The sequence below is a fragment of the Leptopilina heterotoma genome, unplaced genomic scaffold, assembly GCF_015476425.1.
Source record: "Leptopilina heterotoma isolate Lh14 unplaced genomic scaffold, ASM1547642v1 Lhet_21, whole genome shotgun sequence".
Taxonomy (NCBI): domain Eukaryota; kingdom Metazoa; phylum Arthropoda; class Insecta; order Hymenoptera; family Figitidae; genus Leptopilina; species Leptopilina heterotoma.
Genome location: NW_025110925.1, coordinates 37,078 through 63,909, shown reverse-complemented (window position 1 = coordinate 63,909; position 26,832 = coordinate 37,078). Strand labels below are relative to the sequence as shown.

Here is a 26,832-nt window from a genome sequence, read left to right as displayed (position 1 = left end):
CTGGAACTTTCAGAAAAAAAATTTTACATTGTAACAGGGTGGCCACATGTCAGTAAAGTCAGGGAAATGTCAGGAAAAAAATTTTTTGTCAGTAAAGTCAGGGAAATGTCAGGAGAAATTTTTTTGTCAGGGCAATTAAAGAAGAAGGGAAATGTCAGGAAAAAAAATTTTTGTCAGTAAAGTCAGGGAAATGTCAGGAAAAATTTTTTTATCAGGGCAATTAAAGAAGGGAAATGTCAGGAAAAAAAAAGTTTTGTCAGTAAAGTCAGGGAAATGTCAGGAAAAATTTTTTTATCAGGGCAATTAAAGAAGGGAAATGTCAGGAAAAAAAAATTTTTGTCAGTAAAGTCAGGGAAATGTCAGGAAAAATTTTTTTGTCAGGGCAATTAAAGAAATTAAGACGGTCATGGAATACATTTTTTGCTCTAAACAAAAAAATTTTTGTCAGGGAAATTCGTTGTTATGTCAGTAAAATGTCAGGGAAATTGATAAAGTCAATCTTGCGGCCACCCTGTATAAGTTTGTAAAAAATTTCTACAATGGAAATTCTTTTCAAACTTTTTTTTATTATTTTTAATTATATTAAATGTAATTAATTAAATTAATTATTTTTTACACACAAAAATATTCTAGTTTTATTATTTTTTTTATAAATAATATTATTTAATATTGTTTTTTTTAATAATAAAAAATTATTTATTTTTTTAATTTTATTGAGGAAAAAAGTTTAAAATTTTTTTTTAGTTTTTATTTATATTTTTTTTAGTTTAACATTAAAATAATTGCAGGAATCAAAGTTAGCCCCCTTACTAATTTAACAATAAATTTTACTAAATTTAAAGTATATTTTACTAATTTTCAATAAAATTTACTACTATTACAAAATTTACTCTGGAAGTAACGACTTTTAATAGCAAAATTTACTATTTTCAATGTCAATTTTTTTAATAAAAATTATTCAAATTTTCCTCGAAAATTTCAATTAGCTATTAAATATTGTTATTTCTAGAGTAAATTTTACTATTTTTGAAATAAATTTTTCTAATTTTTATTTTTGTAAAAAAAATTGTTTTTGAAAATAGTAAGTTATTCCGGAAATAACAATTTTTTATATTAAATTTTACTATTTTTGAAGAAAATTATTCCAAGTCCCAAGTTAATTCAATCATAAAATTCATGTAACTTTTAAATATTTTATATAAATATTTAAAAAAAAATTATATTTTCACAAATTTTTTAACGTTCAATTAAAGGAAATATTTTTTTTTAAAAACTATTTTCCAAAATATTGCAATAAAAATTAAAAACTTATAGTTTACATTCTGAAACATAATTAATTTTTTTTACAGTGAGAAAATATTATTTCAATAAAAATTCAATTTGAAAAAGAAGTAAATTTCGTTTTCTTTAACGTTCAGAATTTTAAGGGCATTTTTATTCACTGCACATTTTTTTTATTTTAAAATGCCACATTGACGTCTTCATTCTCAAAAAAAATTTTTATGACAATTCCAATTATCTAATTGTCGAGTCATTTCAGTACTTTCTGGCATATTTAAGATGCTAAATTGAGGACACTGTTAAATTAAAATTTTAAATCTACATTTTGTCCGTGCATTAAAGTCTATTTTAGCAACGCTATTAATAATGGGACTTTTAATGCTTTTTTCGTACTTATTAGAAATTTTATAATTAATGTCATTATATTTTTTTTACACTAAACCTGTTCAGTGTAAAAAATAAAATTATGAAGAGTATTGCCCTTAATTTATAAATAAATTATGAATTAAAACAAAAAGTTGAAAAGTGTATTAAACCGTAAAATTTCTTTCGTGACTATGAATTTAACCTTGGAGAGGAATATTTCGAAGTAGCAGAAAAGTAAATTTTGACAAAATAAAAGAGACTTTTAGTGTAAAAATATTTATATTTGAAATTTAAAGTCATGTTGCAATTTTTTCGGTAATACGAAAATTTGGTTAATTTTCTCGTCTCCTTCTCATGTTTGAATTGCCCCGTTATACATATATTGGCCAGTTCTCCTAGCTTGCTTTTTCCGATCTATAGTTTCATTTGTCAAGGTTACAAAGTCAAGGTTGTGTATTCAAGGTTACCTGAAGCGCTTACCACTAATCGATCACTAGCTTTAAATTACTTGTCACGACAAGGATTTTTCTGTTTCAACAAAAAGAAAAAGAACTACTGATAACCTATAAATTATTTGCAATAATCTATTTGACTTTCCTTTTTACGAGGGTTGTTAAAATAAATTTTAAAATAGTTAATATACTGTTTAGTGCACTACATACCCTTGGAAAGATATTATAAAACCATCCACTTTCTATAATGGAAAAAGTTATAAAAAACAACTTTTAATAATAACAAAATAAAAAATATACAATATCTAAAAAGTTCATTCCATATTTTTCTTAAAATCGATAGTAAATTTAATTATGAACATTCTTCATAAGTCGGACAAGTCCGAACGAGCTTCTATTCCTCGAAAACAAAAAAAATATTTACCTTTTTGTGTAATAAATTTTATTGCACTTTTTACAAAAAAATTTTGTAAAAATTCAATTATTTTCAAAATAATTAAAAAGTAAATGAAATTGTTTTATATGGAACATGTGTTGTATTTTATTTATTAATTTATTATTTTTTACTTTGACAAATTAAAACGTGTCTTCATGTTTTAATGAATTAGGTTGGATAATAACAATTGTTATTATACTTTTGCGGAAGATAGTGTTATGGACCTTTATAAATATTGAAGTGTTTTTTTCTGCTTTAATAAATTTAGCCTGATGAGGTTTGCAAACCTTAGCCAACGAAACGCCGCTTTACTGACGATACACATTGGATTTTTTATTCAATTTTCCACCTTCCCATGATCATTTATTTAATCATATCAACTAAATTATGGAAGGATTTAACTCTACTCGATTTTGAAATATATTTTTGTATATTCTTTGAAACAATTCAATTATTTTCGAATTTATATAAATATTTTGAAAAATTCAATTTATATTCTTAAATAAAATAATTCTTTTGTAGCTTTTGAAGGTTTCATGCGATTAATTTTCATAAGAATAAATATTTTAACTTTAGTATTTAAAGTACGAGTCTGTTATGTATTTTCAATAAACTTTTTGAAAAAAATATTCGCGAGCTTAGACAACTTTTGGTTGGTTAATAAGAGTTATAAAATTGTTAGTGTAAACATATTAAAGAGGTCAGTTTTTTTCACGTACACAACATTGCAATTGGCAAACTTTCATTATTTCTTTCTGATTGTTTTCTAAAATGTAATAATTCTTAATTCTTTTGTAACTATGATCGGTATTTATTTCCATTAAATTGTGTACTATTTTTGTTCTCTTAAAAATTTATTGTAAAAATTATTGAATTTAAATTTAGATACAGTAATAATTTTAGTTATTGACGTTAGTACACGATCAATGTTATGCAGGCCTCGGATATTAAGACTTTCAACTTTTTCCGACTATTTTCATTTTTCAAAAAATGCTTCAACAATTATTTTTTAATATTTTTGAATAATTTTTCCTTTTAAATTTTCAAAATCTACGCATACAAATATTTTTAATATTTGAAATTTTTGTAAAATTAAATTAAAAATAACGGATTTTTTCAAATAAATAATTTCTGGCAACTGTTTAAATTCTGTAGTTGAGTTATACTATTTTTTCTATTATTTTCTACAGTAATAAAAATTAGTTATATTTTAGTAATAATCAGTTATTGTTGACTAATTAAAAATTGTTGTACCGTCCAAATGCTAAATTTTTAATTATGTAATTGAAATTTAGAGAGCATTTATAAATTGTTTAAGTCTCTGAAAAGATAGCTAAAAATGTGTGGATTATGTAATCGACATTATACAATAGTATCGTAAATGATTTTCAAATGGCTTAATTCATAAAATGGAGTGCAAGCAGAATTATTATTAGGAGTTTGCGATGTGCTCGCGCAACACTTTTCACGGTGATTTGAAAAAAATCTGACTTGAGATATTTTAATTATTCTTTTTTTTTCTTAATTTTATTTAAATTAATATTACTATTATACTTTATGAAATTCCTAGAGAAAATCTATTATTTGTAACTTTATATTGTTAATACTTGTAAAAAGATATTTTTCCGTTAGAAATTGAAAAAAATTTTATAGTCAAATTGTTTTTTGTCACTTTTTTCATATCATGATGTTGCGCAAGATTCGAAAACACCTAACCACAATTCAACCTCAATCTTTTCTTTTACAGATTAAATAATTTTGAAATCACTTAAGAATATTTTTACGACAGAAAAATAATTAGAATGGAAAAAATTGAAACCGTTAAAATTTTTCCTAATAAGTTTAAAGCATTCGGGCCTCGGATATTATTACTTTTTCGACTATTTTTATAAAATGACTTTTTTCGACTTACTTTAAAAAATTGCGACTTTTTCTACTTTTCTTACAAATATTACAAAAAAACCACATTTTTAGTATGAAATAAAACTTTATTTCGATTTTTAATATTGCGAAAAATAACTGCAGATTAAACTTTCAAAAATTATTTTTGAATGATTTTTCTAATTGAATTTTCGAAATACAGAAATAAAAAGATTTTGAATAATTGAAATTTTGTACAATAATTGATTTTTTTCAAGTATTTTATAACAATTTTTGGGAAAATCAACTTTTGAAGAATTTTAATTGCAAAATTTGAAAAGAAATTAATTCTCTATTTTAATGAAAAATCTTCAAGTGTAAATTAAAAAATAAAAATCAATGAAAATTAGCTTCAAAAATGCTATTAATTTTTGAAAAAAATATAATTCTTATAAAATTTTTTCTAATTTTTTGAAATTTAATTACCTTTAATTTTTTTAAATATTTTGCAAAAATTCTTTTAAAAATTCAATTATATTTTCGAAAAATTACAAAAAAAATATTTTTAAAGAACTTGTATAAAGAGAAAAATAAAATAAAATGTGGAATAGAATTATATTTTCTCTTAAAATTTTTACGCAATATAAATCTACATTATTTTTAACATAACTGTTTTTAATTGACATTTTTTCCTAATGAGTGTGAATATGGTTTGTAATTACATATCCACACAGTGTAACTTACGGTCGCGAGTAGTGAGCTTCTTTGTTTTAGAAACCATAAGATATCGCCTTAAGAATTTCTTTTTTTCTATTTGCAAAAAAAATTATTAAGATAAATACGCATGAAATATAAAATTTCAAAATATGAGGTCGAAAATTTAAAAATGAACAACTAAAACAGCCTTCCTTTCTTTTTCAGGCTTTATTATAATTTTGTATTATTTATCATATTCATAAATTTTTGTAACTAATGGATTGTAATAATTAATATTTTTGTATTTATTTATTTTATTTATATTTTATCGTATTTATAAATTTTTATAACTAACGGATTATAATAATTAATTTTTTTTATAATAATATTTTTCCCAATACTTTAGGAAAAAATTTTATCGAAATTGAACATAAAATTGTTTATCAATTGCATAAAATATTACTAAATTATATTAGTTTAACCTTATTAGATATATAATTACATATACTCGAAAAATGGGGAGTGAAAGTAATTGTCCTGGGTCAAAAATACTTTATTGGAGGGTAAATATACTATTTACTGTTATTTATATTTAATTAGATTGTCCTGAAGGGAAAATCAAACATCATTGGGGGGAAACATTTTCACTATATATTTAAGAGGGGATAATCAAAGAACACTTAGTCAATCTGGTTAATAACTAAATCCACTATTTTCGAATGGATTTGAGGAGTATATGTTTTCTCAAGTTGATAAATCTGTATTTTATTATTTCGGAAAATTGAAATCCAATTTCTCACATAATTGGGATTTTAAGATATTAAGAATAAATTAGACTGAATTTAAAATTTTCGAATTTAAATTTATCGGAATTTTCGTTTAGATAAAATTTTATTAGAATATTAGGTTACTGAATTTTTATTTAGTAGAATTTTAGTGAATTTTCAAATGTCGAAATTTTTATTTTACCATCAGATGTTTGTTCAGAGAAATGAATATTCCGCATCAATTAATATTTCGGCATTAGAGTTCCATCAAATGATAATTGGAACAAATAGAAATTCGGACAAATGAAAATCCGGGGAAATGGAAATTTTAACAATTAAAAGTTTGACTCGATAAAATTCTATTAGATTAGATTTATTCTAAGTGAAAAGTAGGTTAATTAAAAAATTTGTCAATTAAAAATTCAGTGATCTAATATTCTGTTGAGTAAAATTTTAATCTTGTAGGATTCGAGATTTTACATTAATTTGTTTATCTCCACTTTCTTTGGAAAATAGATTTATACCGACTTTCGAATACTTAATGCCATTTATTTTAATAATTTTGTTTTTTTTATTTTCTGCATTAATTTAATGGTATTGTTGTAAAACAGTGAAAATGAGGAAAATTAGAGTAATTTGGTTCAATTACACAGTTGATGAAAAGTAGTGATAAATTTTGCTAAAAATTTTGAGAAGTGCAAAAGCATAAATTACTCATCGTGTCAACCGCTTGAGTAAACAATATTCAACTTGTACTCTAGAAAGTTTTATGCTCACTTTTCACGCCCACATTTTGTCCCTCTAGAATTGTTGGGCAGAATATCCAAGGAGAGTACTCTTCACTGTATGAAAACTAAAAATAATTTTAGAAGGTTAATTGAACTAACAAGAGAATAAAGTGGAACGTCTTCATTTTGACCCTTTATGTTTGACACTCCAGTGGTTTCTCCGTATACATGCTTGAAGAGAACCCTATTCCTCGGGGGCAATAATATAAAATTTTAAACTTGCTTTTCTGAAAATGACTTTTTCATTCTATTCGTAAGAAGGAAACTCGCTGAAATTTTGACCATTTCATCTAGTTTCTAGTATACAATTATTATTTAATATTAAAATTTAATAATTGAAGTTGAATATTTTTTAAGAAGCTGTAATACAAGCACCTACTTGATTTTAAAAATTTGATGTTGGTTTTAAATAAAGAAAATATTTAACTTTAAAATTTATATTTTTAAAATTAAGGGGGTGGCAGTTTCGGAATCATTCTTAAAGAACGGTTTTTCGAAATTTTTTTATACTATACTTGTTCAGCTTTTAAGTTGTAAATTCAGGAATATATCTTTTTTTGTGTACTTCAGAAACTAAAGTTGTTCTGACACTTAAATTTTGTCAGGTTTCCCATGGCCACATGGTGTTTTAAACAAAGAATCGTTGAGGAAGTGAAACACATGTTGTACAGTATTGTTTTACTTCAAGAGAGACCAACCCAAAAAAACATACCATAAAAATTGTATTTTAATGGTAATTTTTAAATTTAAAAAAAGTTTTTTTTTATTAAGATCAGAAAATATTTTGACCCTTTTTGAATGTTTATTATTCTTAAAAATTGGTAGATTTTGAAACCCATGCGTAATTTTTAGAAAATATGTTATTGAATCCACAAAAAATTACCAAATAAAAAAATTGATTTTTACAATTTTTACAATTTTTATTTTTTTAAATGGTTTTATGCTGAAAAATTTATTCAATTCTTTTATTTTCATTTGACAATTTTTTGTGGGTTCAAAAACATATTTTCTAAAAAATTACACATGAATTTTAAAATCTACCAATCTTTAAGAAAAATAAAAATTCAAAAAGGGTTTTGGTAATTTTTAAAAAACAAAAATCAATAGTCATCTTGGTCATGCCGAAAAAATTTTAAATTCAAAATTCAGTTAATAAATTTTTTTTCTTAAATTTAACAGGTCGATTCTACAAATAAACCAAAATATTCGGAAAACTCAGGAAAATGAAATGATCTTTGCTTTTTATTTTATAGAATTAGTTACATAAATAAAAAATATAAATAATAGTAAACATAAAATAGTAAAAAAAATTAATAAAAATTAGTTTTCTAATCCAAAATATACATACTTCTTTTCATTCAATTAGACAACAACAAATGTAATATTTGTTATTATATATAAATAAATCATTACAGTCAGAAATTTGAAGATGAAAATGATTTATTGTTGTCAGATTCGAAAATTAATAGCAGAAGGACAAAATCTTTTGGCATTTCTACGTATCCTGAGGTTGAAAACGCAATAAATTATTTATAGCAAACGTTCGGAAATTACTTAACACCACATAACTTGTCAAGAAGCTCACATTTCATATTTTTTTCATTTTTTTTCAGTAAAACGTAAAAATATCGAACCTCTCAACACACGCCACGTATATTATTCTTTAAAGTTATTTTTTCTTTTCCTAGAATGAATAATGAAGTGACAGTAATTTAAAAAAACTAGACTAAACTTAAAAATAAATATCACAAGTGAGCAACCAAAAAAATTTTATTCAATTATTAAAAAATTTTTTGGGCTAATTTAACCAAATTTTTGACTAAATTTTTTGTTTACAATGTGAAACTATAACCAAAAAACATAGAAAATTTGTTTTATTTTATTTAGTAGGTCTTAATTTTGTTATTCAAATTTTAGTGGGAAATTGGAATTTACTAAAAATTAGTTACATTTGACGTAATTTATAAAAAAAGGTCATATTCAATTGGTCACAACTTCGATCTAAACAAACAGCTGTTCTTTTTTTAGAATTGCTTGCAATCAGTAGCTGAAAGTAGTGTATCAAGGTGGAGTGCATATTATGAAGGAGGCTAGATGGGGAGGGGATTGTGAGGGAAATTCATGAGGGGTGTTGAAGAGTTTTTAGATTAGTTGCAATGATAAGAGAATAAATATAGCAAGATTGAGATAACTGGATTTATTTTTAACTAAAGTCGTGATTGATGGTTTAATTATTATTTGTCAAAATATAATTCAAAAGTAGATGTATCATTACTTTATGAAGAGATGGAGAAAACTTTTGGGGTGTATGAGGAATTTTTTTTTTTCACTTTTAACTAACGCGTGGAATATATTTTTTAAAATGTATTTTTAGATTTTTATAATTTTAATCAACAGTTTTTTATTTCATGATGGTAAATAAATTTATATTTAATAAAAAAATATTCACGATATTTTAAAATATCTTAAAGTTTTGTACTCACAAGCCTCAGATAGACTTTAAAGCGTAAAAAAGTATCTTTAGTCGATTAAAAATAAAAAAGAATGGAAAAATTTGTTTATTCAATTCAGAGTTGATATAAAAATTTTATTTTGTATTTCTCTAACACTTCACTGATTTCTAAATTCAATTATTCAAAACTTTAATAATTTTGTAAAAGAGAGGAAGGTACACAGATATTTTTAATTTTTTCAAGAAAATAATTTAAATATTCGACTAAATTATTTTTAAAGTAATATTTTATGTGGAATTCAATGGTCAAAAGATAAAATCGGTCAGAAAATATTTTGATTCTTTTTGAATTTTTATTTTACTATTTTGAAATCCATGCGTTTAATAATTTTGTAGAAAATATGTTTTTGAATCCACAAAAAATTTCCGAAGAAAAAATTGAATTTCTTAATTTTAGTAAAATTATGAAAATCGATTTTTTCATTTAGAAATTCTTTTTGTAGACTAAAAAATATATATTCTACAAAATTACGCATGGATTTCAAAATCTGACAATTTTTAATTAAAATAAAAATTCAAAAAGGGTCAAAATATTTTCTGACCGATTTCATATTTTGACCATTGAATTCCTCATAAAAAATTACCTTAAAACTAATTTATTGGAAAATATAAATTATTTTCTTGATAAAATATCGATATATCCTCCCCTTAAATAAACATTTAAACACTTATTATTTATTGTTTTTTCATAAAAAGAATTTAAATTTAAAACCTCCTGAAATTTAATAATTTTTAAAAATTACAACTAACACTTTTAAAATTTAAACATGTTCTACAATTTCAACTAAACTTCATCTCTAAATTAATTATTTTTAATAAATTTTCGAAAGCTCTTCGAGAATTCAATTTTTTAATACAAAAATTCAAATTTTTATAATAATTACTTTGTTTTTTATTTTATTATTGTAAAAAAATTGTTCAAAACAAATAAATATTAAATTTTGTAAAAGTATTTCACAATTTGGGGAAAAAATGCGACAAAGCGAAATTTTGATATAAAAAATACTAAACTTTAAAAAAACTTATGTAAAATTTAGTATAATTATATGAAATATAAGAATTTTAGTTAAATTTTAATACAACTTTACTAAATTTTATATTATTTCTTTCACTGTTTAGTATTTTCTATGTCAAAATTTCGGTTTGTTGCACTTTTTCCTCAAATTGAAAAATACTTTTACAAAATTTTATTTTATTTTTTCTCCATGTGCAAAAGTGGTAAAAAATACTCTTTTTTAAACTCTTGTCGTAAAAAATATATTATAGGTATTGCAAAAATTCCTTTTGTATATTGTTACCCATCACAAGAAGAGATTAAAAAAAATTTTGAGTATTTTTAGTTAATTTTCACAGCTGTAGGTGTGACGTCTTTTTAAAAGTGACTTTTATTCGGGGAGACAGCTTTATGAAAAAATTAGTAGAAGAAAAATGATCCAAAGTATATTTATAGTAATAAAAGAGGTGTACGTAATTATATGCGTTTTCATGCGTTTGTTTATACCCATTTATAAAAAAAAGTATTTTAAGTATGTCAATATTTCACCTATAACCTCTAAAGCAGGTTGCACGCTTATGCACGCAATTAGGTTCAAATATTCACATGTCATTATTTATAAACTCAGACAAATTTTACAATGTTTCAATTATATTCCTTTTCTATATTTTTTATCCTCTAAACCTAAATTATACTCATTTTTCACTAATTTAACGAAATTGAATTAGTTCATTAAAATAAATATGCATTTAACCATTTGGACTAATTTTTGTTCAAAGTTAAAATTAAAGGTGCAAAAGTAAAAAATTAATTTAAAATCGTTTTTAATTACCTACTTACTTACAATTAACTTTAGTAAGTTAGTAAAATTAAAACTAATTAAATTAGTAGTTGTACTCTTTATAATTTATTTATTATTAATAATATTTCTGATAATATTTATAATATTTCTGATAATATTTGTAAATCCGCAAAAATTTAGTTAGTTTTAGGAAAACATATCTCTACGTGTGTATTAATACTTTCTTCACCGGATAAGACTCATTTTTCCATAACATTAGACGTGCTTATATGTACCTATTAATTTAATAACTACATTTTTTTATTAAATTTAATGTAAAGCTAACATGCAATAAGGTTATTAAAACTCAAGATATCTATCTTAAATTTATAATACACGACCAAAAGTTCAATTCACCAAACAGTGCAATACTCTCTCTCTCTCAATCTGAAATAGTGCTATGACCCTAGTAGAAATTTGTCATAGTATCTTTAAGGGCACTGGACAGTTCCACTGGAAAATTTCGAGGCACTTTACAGTTAAACTGGCTAAAAACTATAAAGTGATGTCACGCTAATTTCTTCAAGTTATTGTCCAGTCAAATTTTACAGTTTCTGATCATCAGTCCTGTAGAAAAACTATACAAAATAATTCACTTGGAAATGTCAAAACTTTCTTTATATTGACGTTACGTATTAAACACGTACAAATTTGAAAATATAACGTTAAATTTTTTTGTCAACAAATTAAATAAATTAAAATTTTACGAAACTATATTTTTACTGTTGGTGTATCTATTGTTCCGTATAATAAATGATTTATAATAAATTATCTGTAAAATTATTTTTAAATAACTACATAATTAAAAAAAAATATAAAAATTACTGATTCTTGAACACATGTCATTTTTTTACATTAAACAACATTCACTTTTTCCTTTAATTAAGCACAACACTGAAATAAATATTATTATTTTATCACACTACAAACTTATAAGTAAACCCTAATATGAAGAATTAATTCAGTTCAAACGAAAAATATCTAGCGGTTTCGGGGAGCGAACTCGGGTCACACTGGGACGAAATACCTAAACGCACGCTTTACGCATCACGGCCGTTCTAGTCGATGGACGATTCCGGAAAAATAAGAACCATACTCTACCGGCAGGTAAAGCAGTTCCCTTTTTCATCTTTTCTAGCTCAACTGGCGAATTACTGGACAGCTACTGCATAACACTCTAAAGTTGAACTTATTGATTATTACTGTATAGAAGTTCTGTCTGTCCAGTTATTCTCATGGTACTGTCTAGGCGTTCCGTGAAATTATGTTTCAAAGTTTGTCGTGGCGTTAGCGCTACCGTCAGTCCAGCAACTGAACAGTGTTGTGTAGACATTTTCCATAAATACATCAGAGTATACACTGAAAGAAATAATTCGCGGGTGTAACTAGAATTATGTCTATTTTTTCCGTAAGGAATTAGTAATAAATTGTTACTGTCTACTGTCATTAATTATAGACAGTTCTGTTATTCAGATCGGAGAGCTATACATATGTCAACGTCAATTCATCAATGTAAAACATAACCTCACTTTATTGGACCAATTCTAACTTTTTGTATGTAACAGGTTTGTTAAATTAATATTTATACATATAATAAGAGTATATAATCTTGAAAAGAAATTGTCTTCTGAATTTAAAAAATTAGTTATTTTAATTAACTCAATTAATTGAAGCGAATTTTAAAAAAATTTTTTTTTTCTAAAGGAATTGTCATTAAAAATAAATTTTGATTGAAAAGAAATTTTTATTATTAAATCAAAATTTTAATATTAAATAATTTAAAAAATTTGTTATTTAGTTGTCAACAGTAAAATAAAAGAACAAAATTAAAATTATAAAAACTATAAACTGTAAAACCAAAAGATTTATTTTATAGAAAATATTTCGAAAATGTCAATACACAACTGTTTAGTTACTGAAACTGGCGGTAGCGCTAACGCCACGACAAACTTTGGAACATCATTTCTCGGAACGCCTCGACAGTGCCATGAAAATAACTGTACAGGACTTCTATGCAGTAATAATCAAGTTCAACTTTATATTTTCTTTAACAGTGTTATGCAGTAGCTGTCTAGTAATTCGCCAGTTAAGCTAGATTAAACTTCCATGACTAAAACTGTACAGTAACTTGAATAAATCTAGTCATGCCACGACAAATTTCTACTAGGGTCTATACTAGACACCACTAATTCTAATCAAAGTTAGTGAAAGAATGAATCATCAAAATTACCTCATACATAATGGAGAACAAGGTAGTTTCCTAATGCTGCTTCCGCAAACAGAAAAGACCTGCTTCATATAGTGATCGAAATAATTACTCACGATATTAAAATCTCTAATTATCTTCATTTCGTATATTTTTTATTATAAAAATGATCTTATTATTTTTCAATAAATAATAATTAATTACGTAATCCAAATGTCATAATTCTTTTAATCTGCACAGGAAAAAAAAAGTCTGACTCCGTTTACACCTTAAATTCAGCCCATGTATTTCACATAAGTCTGTCCTTGTTTAATGGGGCTGACTCCGTTTACACCTTAAATTCAGCCTCGAAAACAGGCTGAAAGTAAAACTTTTTTTTTAGTGTGTGTAATGAAAATTGACTTCATTCAAATAACTGATTACTTGTCCATTATCAAATAAATATTTGCTTGAAACAAATAATTTTTATTTGAATCAATTATTAAATGGTATTTGCGTCGAATTTTCACTGATTTCTAAATTCAATTATTTAAAACTTGAATAATTTCGTTAAATAAATATTTAAATACTTCTTTTTTGTTTTTCCACGGGATATAAAATTTAAAAAATTTAAATTTAAGACCTTCTGAAATTTAATAGTTTTTAAAAATTACAATCATAACCCTACCAAAATTCAATTATTTTCTACAATTTTTAACTAAACTTCATCTCTAAATCAATTATCTATATTAATTTTTAATAATTTTCCAAAAGTTCTTCGAGAATTCAATTATTTAAATACAAAAATTCAATTTTTCTATAACAATAATTGTTAACAATACTTTTTTTTAAAGTCAAATATCTTCAAAAAATTATAATAAAGAAATTATTAACATTAATTTTCTAAAAATATTTTAAAATAATTTTTGAAAGATGTTTAAAGAACAAATTTCTACTTTTCGCAAAGTTTGGAAAAATTTTTGTATTTTGAAACTTAAAAATCTTTTTATATTATTTCTCAGCCTTTAAACTTTAAAATTTTTTCATAAAAGAAAAAAAATATAAAATAACTTTTACTTCTAAGAAAAATCCAAATTATTTGGAATTTTTGACAAATTGTACTAATTTCAGAATAAATTTTATTACATTCAAAGTATATTTTACTAATTTTCAATAAAATTTACTACTATTATAAAATTTACTCTGAAAGCGACGATTTTTAATTGCAAAATTTACTATTTCCAATGTCAATTTTTTTTAAATAGAAATGATTCAAATTTTCCTCCAACATGACAATTAGCTATTAAATATTCTTATTTTTAGAATTAATTTTACTATTTTTGAAATAAAGTTTTCTAATTTTTATAAAAAAAACTGTCTTTGAAAATAAATAGTAAAAGTTTTTTCGGAAATAACAATTTTGAATATTAAATTTTACTATTTTTGAAGGAAATTTTTTCAAGTCCCAAGTTAATTTTAATAATTTTTTCTAAAATTTACGTCGTATACCTATTATTGTAAAATTCGTGTAATTTTAAAACAAAAGTAGCGTTGTAATAAAAATGTTGATTAAAAATTTTGAAAAAGTTACGGATTACGGAAAAAGATTAAAAAAAATCAATAATTAACAGAAAAGGTTAAGCAAAAAAATAATTTAATTTAAAAAAGCTGAATTTAAAAGATAAAGTAAAAAAAAATCTTTAAATAGATTTTATACACTATAATACAATATTTTTTACTGAATTTAAAAATTGCCCTTTTTTGAAAAGGCAACAATTGAATTTTAAAAAATTAGAATGAATTCAATTATTTTCAAAGTTTGCAATTAAAATTCTTGAAAAATTGATAACATGTGAAGTCGAAAGTCTTACTAGCAATAAAAATTGTAACCAGTGAGACTTGATTTTTATAATCTAGCCAAATAAGATAACTGTGTCTACAAATAGAAACTAAAAAACAACTTTTTTTAGTAATAATTTTTAATTTTTTTTTTTAATAATATCAATTTTTTGGATCAAGAGAAAAACATTTTGATGTTTCGAGATCGGCACCGATCTTCTTATTGGAATTTATTAATCGTCAATTCTGACCAATTAGTGAACAATTGAGATGCAAATGTCGGATAGAAATATTCTCTACCATTAGGAAGAGATATTTTCAAAGTATTTCTTTTTAAACATATGAAAATTAATAATTAAAACTGCTGCAAAGTTAAAACGAAAAATTTTTGTCTTTATTTTACGAATACTTTGCTTCCCTCATGAGAAATTTTATTTTATAAATATTATAAATTGCATCATTGCCGTACATTTTTACAATCTGAAAGAAAAAAAAATGTTTTTTTAAGTTCCTGAAGTAGCTTTTTTCTCAGGAAACTAAAAATAATAGGAAAATTTTTCAAAAAGTTTTAGGTTAAAAAATTACTTATAAATTTTTTATCTTGTAGGCGAAAAATATTTAAAATTAAATGACAATTTATTATTAAAAACTGCAAGAGACATTTTTAAAAAATTTTTAATTTTGAAAATAACTTTTCAATTCTAGGCCGTATAAAGTTGAAAACTTCGATGCGTTTCTGGAGCGTCTATGCAATGACTAGAAACTATTTAAACTTAAATGTCAATATAATACCAAAATATTACAAAAGGTAACTTTTTTTCAAATATGTCAATAATTTATTAATTCTAGGTTGTATATAGTTCAAATGTAGTCTTTTCATGCGTTTTTGAAGTGTCTATATTTAATAGATATAAAATATTTAAAATTCAATGCCAAACACTTGAAAAAGTTATTTTTTTAAAATTTTAATGAAAATACTATTGCTACAGGTCAGGGAAAAGTCGAAATTTTGGAAAAAAGTCAGGGAAAGTGGAATTGGTTAGAAATTTTAAGTAAAAGTACTTTAAAAAAAAAATTAGAATTCATAAGAAAATAAGTGTAGAAATTCAATTATTTTCAAAAATTTAAATAAAATTCTTATCAAAATTTCAATTATTTTCAAAAATTGTCATCAATTCAATAATTTTCAATAGCTACTTTTTTACTAAAATTTTCCAAGAGATTTCAATTATTTAAAAAAATTTTTGATCAAATTCTACGCAAACATTTAATTATTTTCATAAATATTTCAATTTTTTATAAGGATTCAATTATTTTCATAAATAATAAAACTCATCGCAGAATTTCAATTATTTTTAATACAATTTTAATCAAATTCGTTGAAAAATGTGATTATTCTTAAAAATTAAATTAACATTCGTCGAAAGAATTCAATTATTTTAAAATTTTGTTGATAAAATTCTTCAAAAGTATTCAATTTTAAAAAACATGAAATTATTCAATAAATTATTTATTTTTGTAGGTATTTAAATAATTTAATTCTTGTAAAATTTTTTAATAAAAATTGATTTAAAAATGAATTTCAGTTAAAATTTTAGATAATAATTGAATATTAAAAGCTTGAATTTTTAGAAATAATTGAATTTTGAAAAGGTTTCAATTTATAATTTTTGAAAATTTGAATTTTTTTTATACTTTTTACTTACAATTTTGTAGAATTAATTTTTTTCAGAAAGTTCAATTAAAGTTTTTCTTAAATTATTTAAAGTTTTTATTTTCTAATAAATATTTTTTTTGAAGAATTTCTGAATAATCGAAATTTTGTAAAATTGAATTGTAAGCAAATGAATATGAAAATTCTCAAAGAACTTTTTCAAGAATTATTACAAATAATTGATTTGAGGAAGAATTTTAGTTAAAAATTCTAAAAAATATTAATTGAATTGAAATGATGAAAATAATTTTAAAAAGGTAAAGTCAGGGAAATAACAAAAAAAAAAAGATTTTTTGTCAGGGAAATTAGAAAATTGAGATTTTTTTCGACTCTTAAATGATTTTGAATAATTGAAATGTTGTAAAATTCAATTAAAAATAATTAATTTTTTTCAAGTATTTTGTTAGAATTTTTGAAAATCAACTTTTTTAGAATTTTAATTGTGAATTTTCGAAAATAATTGAATTAACAAAAATTTTAATGAAAAATCTTTAAACGTAAATTTAGAGATGAAAATTAACTTATAATTTTTTAAGTTTCAATATTTTCAATAATTTATTTTTGAAAATTCAAATAGGTACATGCAAAAATAATTTTTTATTTTATAAATATTTTTAAAATTTTGGAGAGAAAAATCATGTTTGAAATTTATAATTAAAATTTTTCAATTCAATAAATTTTAATGCGTCAGTAAATTGTTAGGGAAATTGATAAACTGAAACTTTTGACCACCCTGTTCGTTACGGTCAGGGAAAGTCAAAATTTTGTCTGGAAACCAGGAAAGAAACAACATTTTGTGGCAACAACCCTGTTTCATTTTATATCCGCACGTGAGACCTAAAATTTAAAAAAAAATTCATCCCCAAGTCTCTTTATTGTCTCGAGATATTTATGAAAATGTTTACACACATGGAATGACATTTCTTAGAAATTTGATTTTAGATTAGAAAACATACAGAAAAAAGTGCAAAAATCGAGTTTGAAAATTTTCGGTAAAATAATGCTTCTATGAGGATGATAATAATGAGAAATATTTCGGTCATATTTTTGAGGTGAGAATTTCGGTCTAAAATTTAGAAATTGCATTTCTTTTGAAAAAATTATTCCAAAATGAAACTAAGGGTAATTTTCGAAAAGGAGGTGTTTTTATTTGATCTTTAAACGAATGAATATTGTTTGGATTTTGAAAAATGAAATAATTAATTTTTAGCGTAGGTGAAATTATTTGAATAAATATATTAAAATTGGGAATGTATATGGAGTGCGGGTTTATGGTATAGGTGCGTGTTATCGACCGTTTATCCCATGCTGGACGGCGTTGTGCCCCACCCTGAAAAGTAGGGAGAAAGAGAGAGAAGGACTGATCACGGTGTACTGAATACCCACTGCTTGCTGCCTCCCTGCTTAGTGATAGCGTAGATACTGTAGTGCTCACATCATCACGCAATATTATTATAATTATTAAATCACATCCATATATATTTCATAATTTTACAACACCCGTTGTTTCACCAACCAACCAACTATATATACATCACATGTTACACTTATAGTCTATATCTTACAATTAACTTTAAATATTAAGATACCCAATGCTCGGAGAATTGAATTAGACTCTATATGCTCCAGTTACTGATAATCCACGTACTTTGAAAAATTATACCTTCAATTCGTGTATAACCTCGTGGAGAAAGCAACACCCCTAAAAATACATTTTTTTTAAGCAAAAATTATCAAAATTAGTATTTATCCAACAAACGTTATTTTATACATGCGAAAAGAAATTTTCAATCTTGTAACTGGATTGATAAGTGTACTTCTTCTTTGAGAATTTTGAAAAGAAGTTGTGTTTTTCCAGTCGGAGACAATCTTTTAGTAGAGAAGAAAAGTGCAAATGAACACCTAGTGGAATTTATTGCACTCTTTCAGTGATAACAACCGTTTTTCAGGTTGTGCCATAGTGTTCGCATAGACAGTTTTTTGTACGTTTTGTAAATTTTTGAATCTAAAAAAAAGAAGGGAAAAGAAGCGGGTCTTCGGCAATGGGCGGATGTACTTCCAAGGATACAGCTTCGGCTGATGAGTATGTATTTAAACGATGTCTAGGTGTCAGTTTTTCCAGTCGATTCAAGATTGGAGCACACTTCATTTTCAATTAATTTTCACAATTTCGGATGTCTGAATTTGCCGATCATGTACGTACATGTATCAGTTTTTTTCATTAGTTTTTTCATTTTTAGCCGCACATTAGAAATTTAATTTAATTTCATCAGTAATACCGATGATGATGATGATTCACTGAAATAAAATTTTTCCATTTCAAATTTTTTATTTCTCTCTTTTTGCGAACTTCCGGTCAATCAATAAAAAGGCCGGTATAGAATTATAGATATTATTGAAAATACATGGGAGAAATGCACTTTTTTTTTTTTTATTGAAAGAAAAAGGTCAAAGTCGTTTCGATTTTCATGTGGAGCTTGAATGGAAAAAGTGCCACCACGACTTTGACCTGCCCTTAAGCTAAAAATTTACCGGGTCACAAGTGAGGTTCTCGTTTTTAGCTTTTCCTGCAAGATGGCACTTTGGGGAAATTTAATTTTCGAAAATTTCAAAATGGCGGATGTGCAAATGAAAGTGCATTATAATTTATGCATTTTTCCGATTGAATATTCAAGGGAAGTTGTAGGTCTTGAAGTTTCCGGATCGTTAATATTGAGGATTCGATGTTTAATTAATTTTTTCAAATTGTGGAAACAAAATGGCGATGAATATTATGACATTTTCAACATTTTTTTCGACTATTTTTGAAAAATTCTACTTTTTTGACTTATTTTCAAAAATTGCGACTTTTCGACTTTTTTCCAAATGTTGCAACAAAAACACCACATCTTTAGTATAAAATGCAACTTTTTCGATTTATATAGTGTTATTAATTATTTTTAAATGATTTTTCTAATTACATTTTCTGTATTATAATTTTTTGAAAATATTTAAATTTTTCAAAAAAATAAACAGTTATAGTTACAATTATTATAAAAAAAAATTGAATGTAATGTTGAAATAATTGAATTCTCGAAGAACTTTCTAAAAATTATTAAAAAATAATTTATTTAAAGTTGAAGTTTAGTTAAAAATTGTAGAAAAATAATTGAATTTTGGATTTTTTTTTTTTTTTTTTTTTTTTTTTTGAATAATTTTTCTAATTAAATTTTTAAAATATACAAATAAAAAAATGTTTAATATTTACAATTTTTGAAAAATTAAATTGAAAATAATTGATTTTTTCCCAAGTATTTTATGACAATTTTTAAAAATTTTTAATTTAAAATTAAAAAAAAATTTTTTTTTTTTAAATTTAAAATTTTTTATCAACTTTTGAAGAATTTTATTGGTAAATTTTGAAAATATTTCAATTCTCAAATGATTTAATGAAAAATCTTCAAGTATAAAATTTAATAATGAAAATTATTGAAAATTAACTTTTAAAAAATTATACCTATTAAAATATTTTTGAAAAAAGTTATTCTTTGAATTTTTTCATTATAATTTTTTAAAATTAAATTTTCACTATTTTCAATTACATATATTTTGATATTTCCGAAAAATAAAATACATACAAAAAATAATAGCATTAGAATTTTTTAGAATTATTATATAAAATTTTGGAGAAAAAAGTTGTGTTAAAAATTTTTAATTGAAATTCTTCGAAAACTTAATTCGTTTTTTTAAATTAAACAAAAATTTTTTTAAAAAATTTAATTATTTTAAAAAAATTGCATTATAATATTTTTAAAAAAAATAGTTCTTAGAATTGTTTTGTTATAATTTTTTAAGATTCAATTATCTTCGAACAAAGTAAATTAAAATTTTTTTAAATTATCTTGTTTTTTTAAGTTATTAATTATCGAAGAAATCAAGTTCATAATTATAATTAAACTTCTTCAAAAATATGGTGATTTTAAAAAAATTGACAAAAATATAATTTCAAAATTACTTTAAATGATGGAAAACAATTTTCGAGACCGTCATACAAGTTTCTTTTTTTGTTTCGTATTTTTATTTTGTTATTCGATTTTTTTGTAAGTTTTGAAAATTTTAATATTATTTCTATTTTTATTTTGTTATTCGATTTTTTTTTTGTAGTTTTTGAAAATTTTAATATTATTTCTCAAAGTGCTTTCTTGCGTAAGTTAGTTAACAAACATTATTTTTTTTGTGTAGGATTTAAAAAATCGTTTTCATAAAAATATGCGGTTAAAAAAGAAGCTGCAATTATTGTAAATTTTTTAAAAGCTTTGAAAAGTATTTTTGATAAACTTTAAAATAATTTCTTTAGGTTAATTAACTTCAAAAATAATAGTTTATAAGTTTTTGAGTTTATGTTATAAAAATTTTATGAAATTTTAATTATTTTCAATTTTCTGAAACAAAATTAAAACATTTATGTTTCAAAATAGAAAATAAATTCCTACTATAATCGACTTATAAAATCAATTCTCATCTTCTGTATTTTTTATTATAATTAAGATTTTCATAAGTCGTACAGATTGGGATGCGATTCTGAAATTCGTAACGTTTTTACAAAAGAAAAATAAAAAAAAAGATAAATAGTTTTACAAACTAAAAATAGCTTGTAGTGGAATAGCCCCGATTGAATTTTATAAAGTTGAAAAACTTACAAAAATAAATTTTTCTAATTAACTCTTTTAATGAATTTTAATTAATTATTAATTAAAATGTGTTGGATTCAAAAAGTTACGTCAAGTTAAAGTTATCTTAACTTTGTTCACTTGGCGTGAATGTTATTAAAAAGGATTATACCATGAAACATTATAATGACTAGAAATCTAATTAGAAACAATGAACAAATTTAATTGAAAATAAACATTAGGTTTCTATAAACTTGAGGAACTTTCGTTTCATAAATTATTTTTTCTATTATAAATTCAACCCTTTTGGTCAATTTATCTAAAAGTTGCTATACAGTTGTACTTTTATTTAAAAATTATATGAGAAGAATTCTTTATAGAATTTTGTTTTCAAAGAACAAATAGAATTTTGTTTTCAAAGAACAAGTGGTCCATTTTATTTTAAGAATTTTAAGAAGCTAAAATTCAGTAGTGTTGTATATTTTATGGGTAAATTTAAATAAAACTAAAACAAACAATTTTAGAAAAATAAAATTTATAGAAAAAAAAAAAATTTAAATAGAAAAATAATAAAATCTTGACTGACTTTTTGCTTCTGTAAGTAGTGGAAAAAATGACCGGTTACTAAAAATAGACTGGAAGTTATTTTTAAATTTTAGTTATCATTAACTGAGAATAATTTAATGAAATATAAGTATATTTGAAGCAGTGGCAGATATTTTTGCTTCTAAACTATTGCTATTTTTGACCGATTCAAATTTAGTCTGCGAATCTTTTTCGATTGAGCTGTAGAAAATTATTACTGGCTTTAAAAAAATTAACTCGGGTTAATTGGTATGTAAAACAGTCGGTTAAACAGCAAAATAGAAAATTTTATGACCTCTATGAGGAAGCACTGTGCTCGTGACATGAATACAAATGCATTACGCATCCCGAATGAATGTTAAGATAGGTACAGCTTGACTGCAATTTTCATTTATAAAAATCACTATAAAGTTATTTTAGCGTTTCAAAATTTCTACAACCAATTGTAGTGAAATATTTATATTTTCTCTGAGACAATAAACTTAAACAATTTTTTTTAAAAAGATTTTGGAGTTGAAACAAAAGTTTCAACTGTATAGATAAATGGAAACAATGAATTTAGTGACATTTTGAATCACTAAAAATAATAGAAAATATTTTTAGACGCTGAGCGTGGACGCCAACTTTAGGGACTTTATTAACTTAACCTTTAAAGTGCTAAGTGTTGAAAAATCACGCTCAGTGCTAACCCCGGTCTGTCAGACCGCTATTCCCTTTTGACAGTTTTTTAGTCATTTATAATTTTTAAAAGACAACTATTATAAATATTTTTTACTTTTTAACAAAAAAAGTCATTTCTGTATTATGCATTTATTTATTTTATTTATTTTATAAATGCAGTCTATGAGAACTGTCAGTAGAACTAGCTGCGCGTCAAGCTGCGCAGACGATACTCATGGGAATATACTGGAATATACTTTCACTTAAAGCTAACCCCGGTCTCACAGACCGCTATACTTCAAATATTTATTTATATTACAAAATTTAACGAATAAAATTTTTTGAAAAAATTGTCTCCTAACAGATTTTTATAAAATATGAAGCTACTAAAAAGTTCAAGTTCTTATTATACTTTGAAAAAAAGTTACAAGCAAAGAAAATTTTAATAGCGGTCTGTCAGACCGGCATAGCACTTTAAAGGTTAACATAACAAGAACATTTTTAACCTGATAAAAATTGAATAACATGGAACTGAAGTTTGCACAAAGTACTAAGTTTGTCGTTTTCTCCTTCGAATGAAAAGAAAATTTTCTCATTGAAAAATGAAAAAATAAAAAAATCCCGTCATGTCCTTATCTTATCACTGGTCTCGTTATATTTGTACTCTATTACTTGCTTGATTCACACGTAGTGAGATCAAAGCATATTCAGGATCCACAGCGTGTTCACCTGACAAATTCGACAAGAATATATTGTACCTTGTATATACAATGCTTTTCTCTCAATTTATGTTAGATAAAGGGATTAAGTAACCTTATCTGCAAGCTGTTGTTAAATTACTCATCCCCTTAAAAGCTTTTATAGCTTCGCAAATGAAACAGTTTATATTCATTCAAATGTAATGCTGTCTTTACATAATCAATTTTTATACAGAAAATTTTAATTTAAAAAAAATAAATAAAAATATTAAGTAAATTCAAATAAATATAAAGTAGAATTTTAATTCAAAATTATTAAAGTTTCTAAACAGTAATTTTAGAAAGTGAAAATTAATCAAAATTGTAAAATTTTCGGACAATACTTATTATAATTTTATTGAGATTGTTGTTCAAAAAAGTTTTTTTCACAGAAGTTTTTTTTTTAATATTTAAATTGACTCGGAATTAAATTTTGTGACAAATAAAGGCAATCGTTGTAGCTGGTTTTGAATTAGAGTTCAGGGTGTGAACAGTGCTAATGAGTAACTGTTAATAAGACGAGAAACTCCGTCAATTGAATTCAATGCGTGGAATTAATTGTTTTGGAACTTGAAATAGTAGCAAAAAGAAATTTGTTGCACATTCCACGCACTGAATCTGCAGATGTAGTTTCTTGTCTCATCAACTGTCACGTAGCACTGCTCACGTCTCGAGCTTTAATTTAAGACCCAACAGCTACGATGATTGTACGAAGCTTGTCGCAAGATCAATTTTAAAGTCAAAAATTCAACACCCAAAAATATAGTTTGGAATTTTTAAAGAATCAAAGTACTTTTTAAAGTTAGAATCTTTTTTAAAAAAATACCGCCAATCTGACCCTATTTTTTTCGTCGCAGGAAATCAATTATTTTCAATAATTTTTAATCAATTCTGCAAAAGAATTCAATTATCTTGATAACCAACAAAATTGTTCCCATAAAATCAATTATTTTAACGATTTTTAATGAAATTCTTTTCCAAAATTCAGTTACTTTAATAAATATCAAAATTCTTCTTAAGAATTCAATTATTGTCAAAAATTTTAATTAAATTCTTGGCAAAATTTCAATTATTTAAACAAAATTTAATAAAATACTTTGCACGAATTCAATTAATTTTATAAATTTTAATGAATATCTCGTCAAGAATTCAATTATTTTTATAAATAGCAACATTTTTCGCCAAAAATTCAATTATTTTCAAAAATTTAAATAAAATTCTTTGCAAAATTTCAATTACTTTCAAAAGTTTTTCACAATTCAATGTTTTTAAATATTTACTATTTTCATAAAATTTATCAACAGATTTAATTATAGAAAAAACTTTTTTATACAATTCTATGAAAATATTTTCATATATTTTCAAATATTTTCAAATATTTTCATAAATAACATTTAATTCGTCGCAGAAAATGAATTATTTTCAAAAATTTTTAAATAATTTTGCAAAAGAATTCAATTAGCTTGATAAACAACAAAATCGCATAAATTCTTCCCATAAAATCAGTTATTCTAAGAAATTTAATGATAAAATTATTTTTCAAAATTCAATTATTTTGATAAAAATATCAAATTTTTTAAAAATTCTCGTCAAAAATTAAATTATCTTTATAAATATAGATAGGAAAAATTCTTCTCAAGAATTAAATTATTGTCAAACATTTTTTAAAAATTCTTCTCAAGAAGTCAATTATTTTCAAGAATTTTAATAAAATTCTTCTCATGAATTCAATTGTTTTCAAAAATTATTATTTAAATTCTTCTCAGGAATTCAATTATTTTTAAAAAATTCAATAAAATTCTTGAAAAAGTTTTCAATTATTTTCAAAAATTGTTATAAAATTCTTTAATATAATAAATTTCATTAAAATTTCAATTAAATTCCTTAAAAGAAATTAAATATTTCCAAAAATTGTTAATACAATTTTATTCTTCGTAAAAATTAAATTTTAAAAAACATTCGATATTATTTAGTTTTGTATTTAAATAATTGATTTCTCGTAGAATTAAATTATTGTTTTTCGTACTTTTAGCTAACAATTCAGTAGAATTAATTTTTTTTGAAAAAGTTTAATTGAATAATAATTGATGTTATTAATTTAAAGTAGAATTTTAGTTCTAAATTCTAGAAAATGTTAATTGAATTGAAACAAATAATTTTGAAAAAATTGCAGTAACAATATTCTTATAATAATAAAATAATTATTTTGTCAGTCAGTCATCTTTATGTTTTATAATAATATTCTTATGAGTTGTTCAATTTGAAAAGGTTTGAATTTGAAATTTTTGAACATCTTAATTCCAATGAAAAAAAAATGATGAAATATTTATTTAAAAAATGAAGTTATTGATGTTTTCGAATAATTTGACTTTTGAAGAAATTTGTAAATAAATTTAATAGAAAATTTTGTTGAGTATCTAATAATTTTGAGAGTGAATCAGAATATTCTTTAGGGTCAGAAAAAAAGTGAAAGTTGTGTTTGGAAGTCAGGGAAAAGTCAGGGAAAAATAAAGTTAAATTTTTGTGACAACCCTGTATAAATATAAATTATATTTTTATCTTTATTTAACTAATTTTTATGGTCCCCTAAAAGTCCCCTATTTTTTAATTTTCAGTCCCCTATTTCCCCTAAAATACTTTTAGGGGCACTGTGAAGCCTGCAGTAATATATTATTAATTATTATTATAAATTAAAGTTAAATAAGCTGACTTTTTTTGGGGGTGGGGGAATATTTCTTCTATAGGTTAATATAGAAAGAATTGTGGGGAGTCGGAAAGCCAGTGATAAGAAATGACAGTGATGTATGGGCGCGACTTCTTATCCCATATAGATGATTTACTAGAATATTTGCGAGATATTATTTTATTTCTCAAAACATCACTTTAGTATAATTTTAGCTCTAAAAAATAATTGTAAGACAGAATGCTTATAGGTAAATAATGTCTTATTAAGTAATGAATCATTAATAAAATTTTAAGTAAAAATACTTTTTAAACAACATAAGTCTTAATTGAAAGAATTTTTTAGAATAAGAATAATAATTAAACAAAAATATCTTTAAAACTAAAATAGATTTGAACGATATTTTATAGAAAAAGATTACAATTTGTAAAAAAATTTGTTAAGCAAATATTTAAAGTCTCAAATTCTTTGTTTAATAGAATATTTATGTGCCAATCTTTTAATTTTCAAAAAATCTTATTTATTGGAATATATGTTTAAATAAACTTTTATTAATACAATGTATTATTTAGAAAAAATGAATATGAAAAAATGTATAATTTAATTAACTCTTGTATGACAAAAATTTTTCTTAGGCAAATGGTAATTTTATAGAATGTTAATTAAAAAGAATATTAATTTACAAGAAATGAAAGTGAAACGAATTCTAATTTAATAGAATACTTAAATGTCTGAATTATAATTTGGCAGCATGTCAATTCGATCGATTTTATATTTGTAAGAAATT

General features: G+C 23.3%; 1 protein-coding gene across 2 annotated transcripts in view; it reads left to right on the top strand.

Annotated features, from left to right (window-relative positions):
• LOC122501442 (arginine kinase) overlaps positions 1-26,832 on the top strand; it is a 41,142-nt gene that overhangs the window by 1,551 nt on the left and 12,759 nt on the right. The window contains exon 1 of one of the 2 annotated variants that reach the window (XM_043610893.1): positions 18,162-18,814. The exons of the other annotated variant lie outside the window; for it this stretch is intronic. Coding sequence (XP_043466828.1) covers positions 18,774-18,814 — 41 coding nt within the window. The 5' untranslated portion in view covers positions 18,162-18,773. Of the gene's footprint in view, positions 1-18,161; positions 18,815-26,832 lie in introns of those variants that run through there. 2 annotated transcript variants of the gene reach the window in all.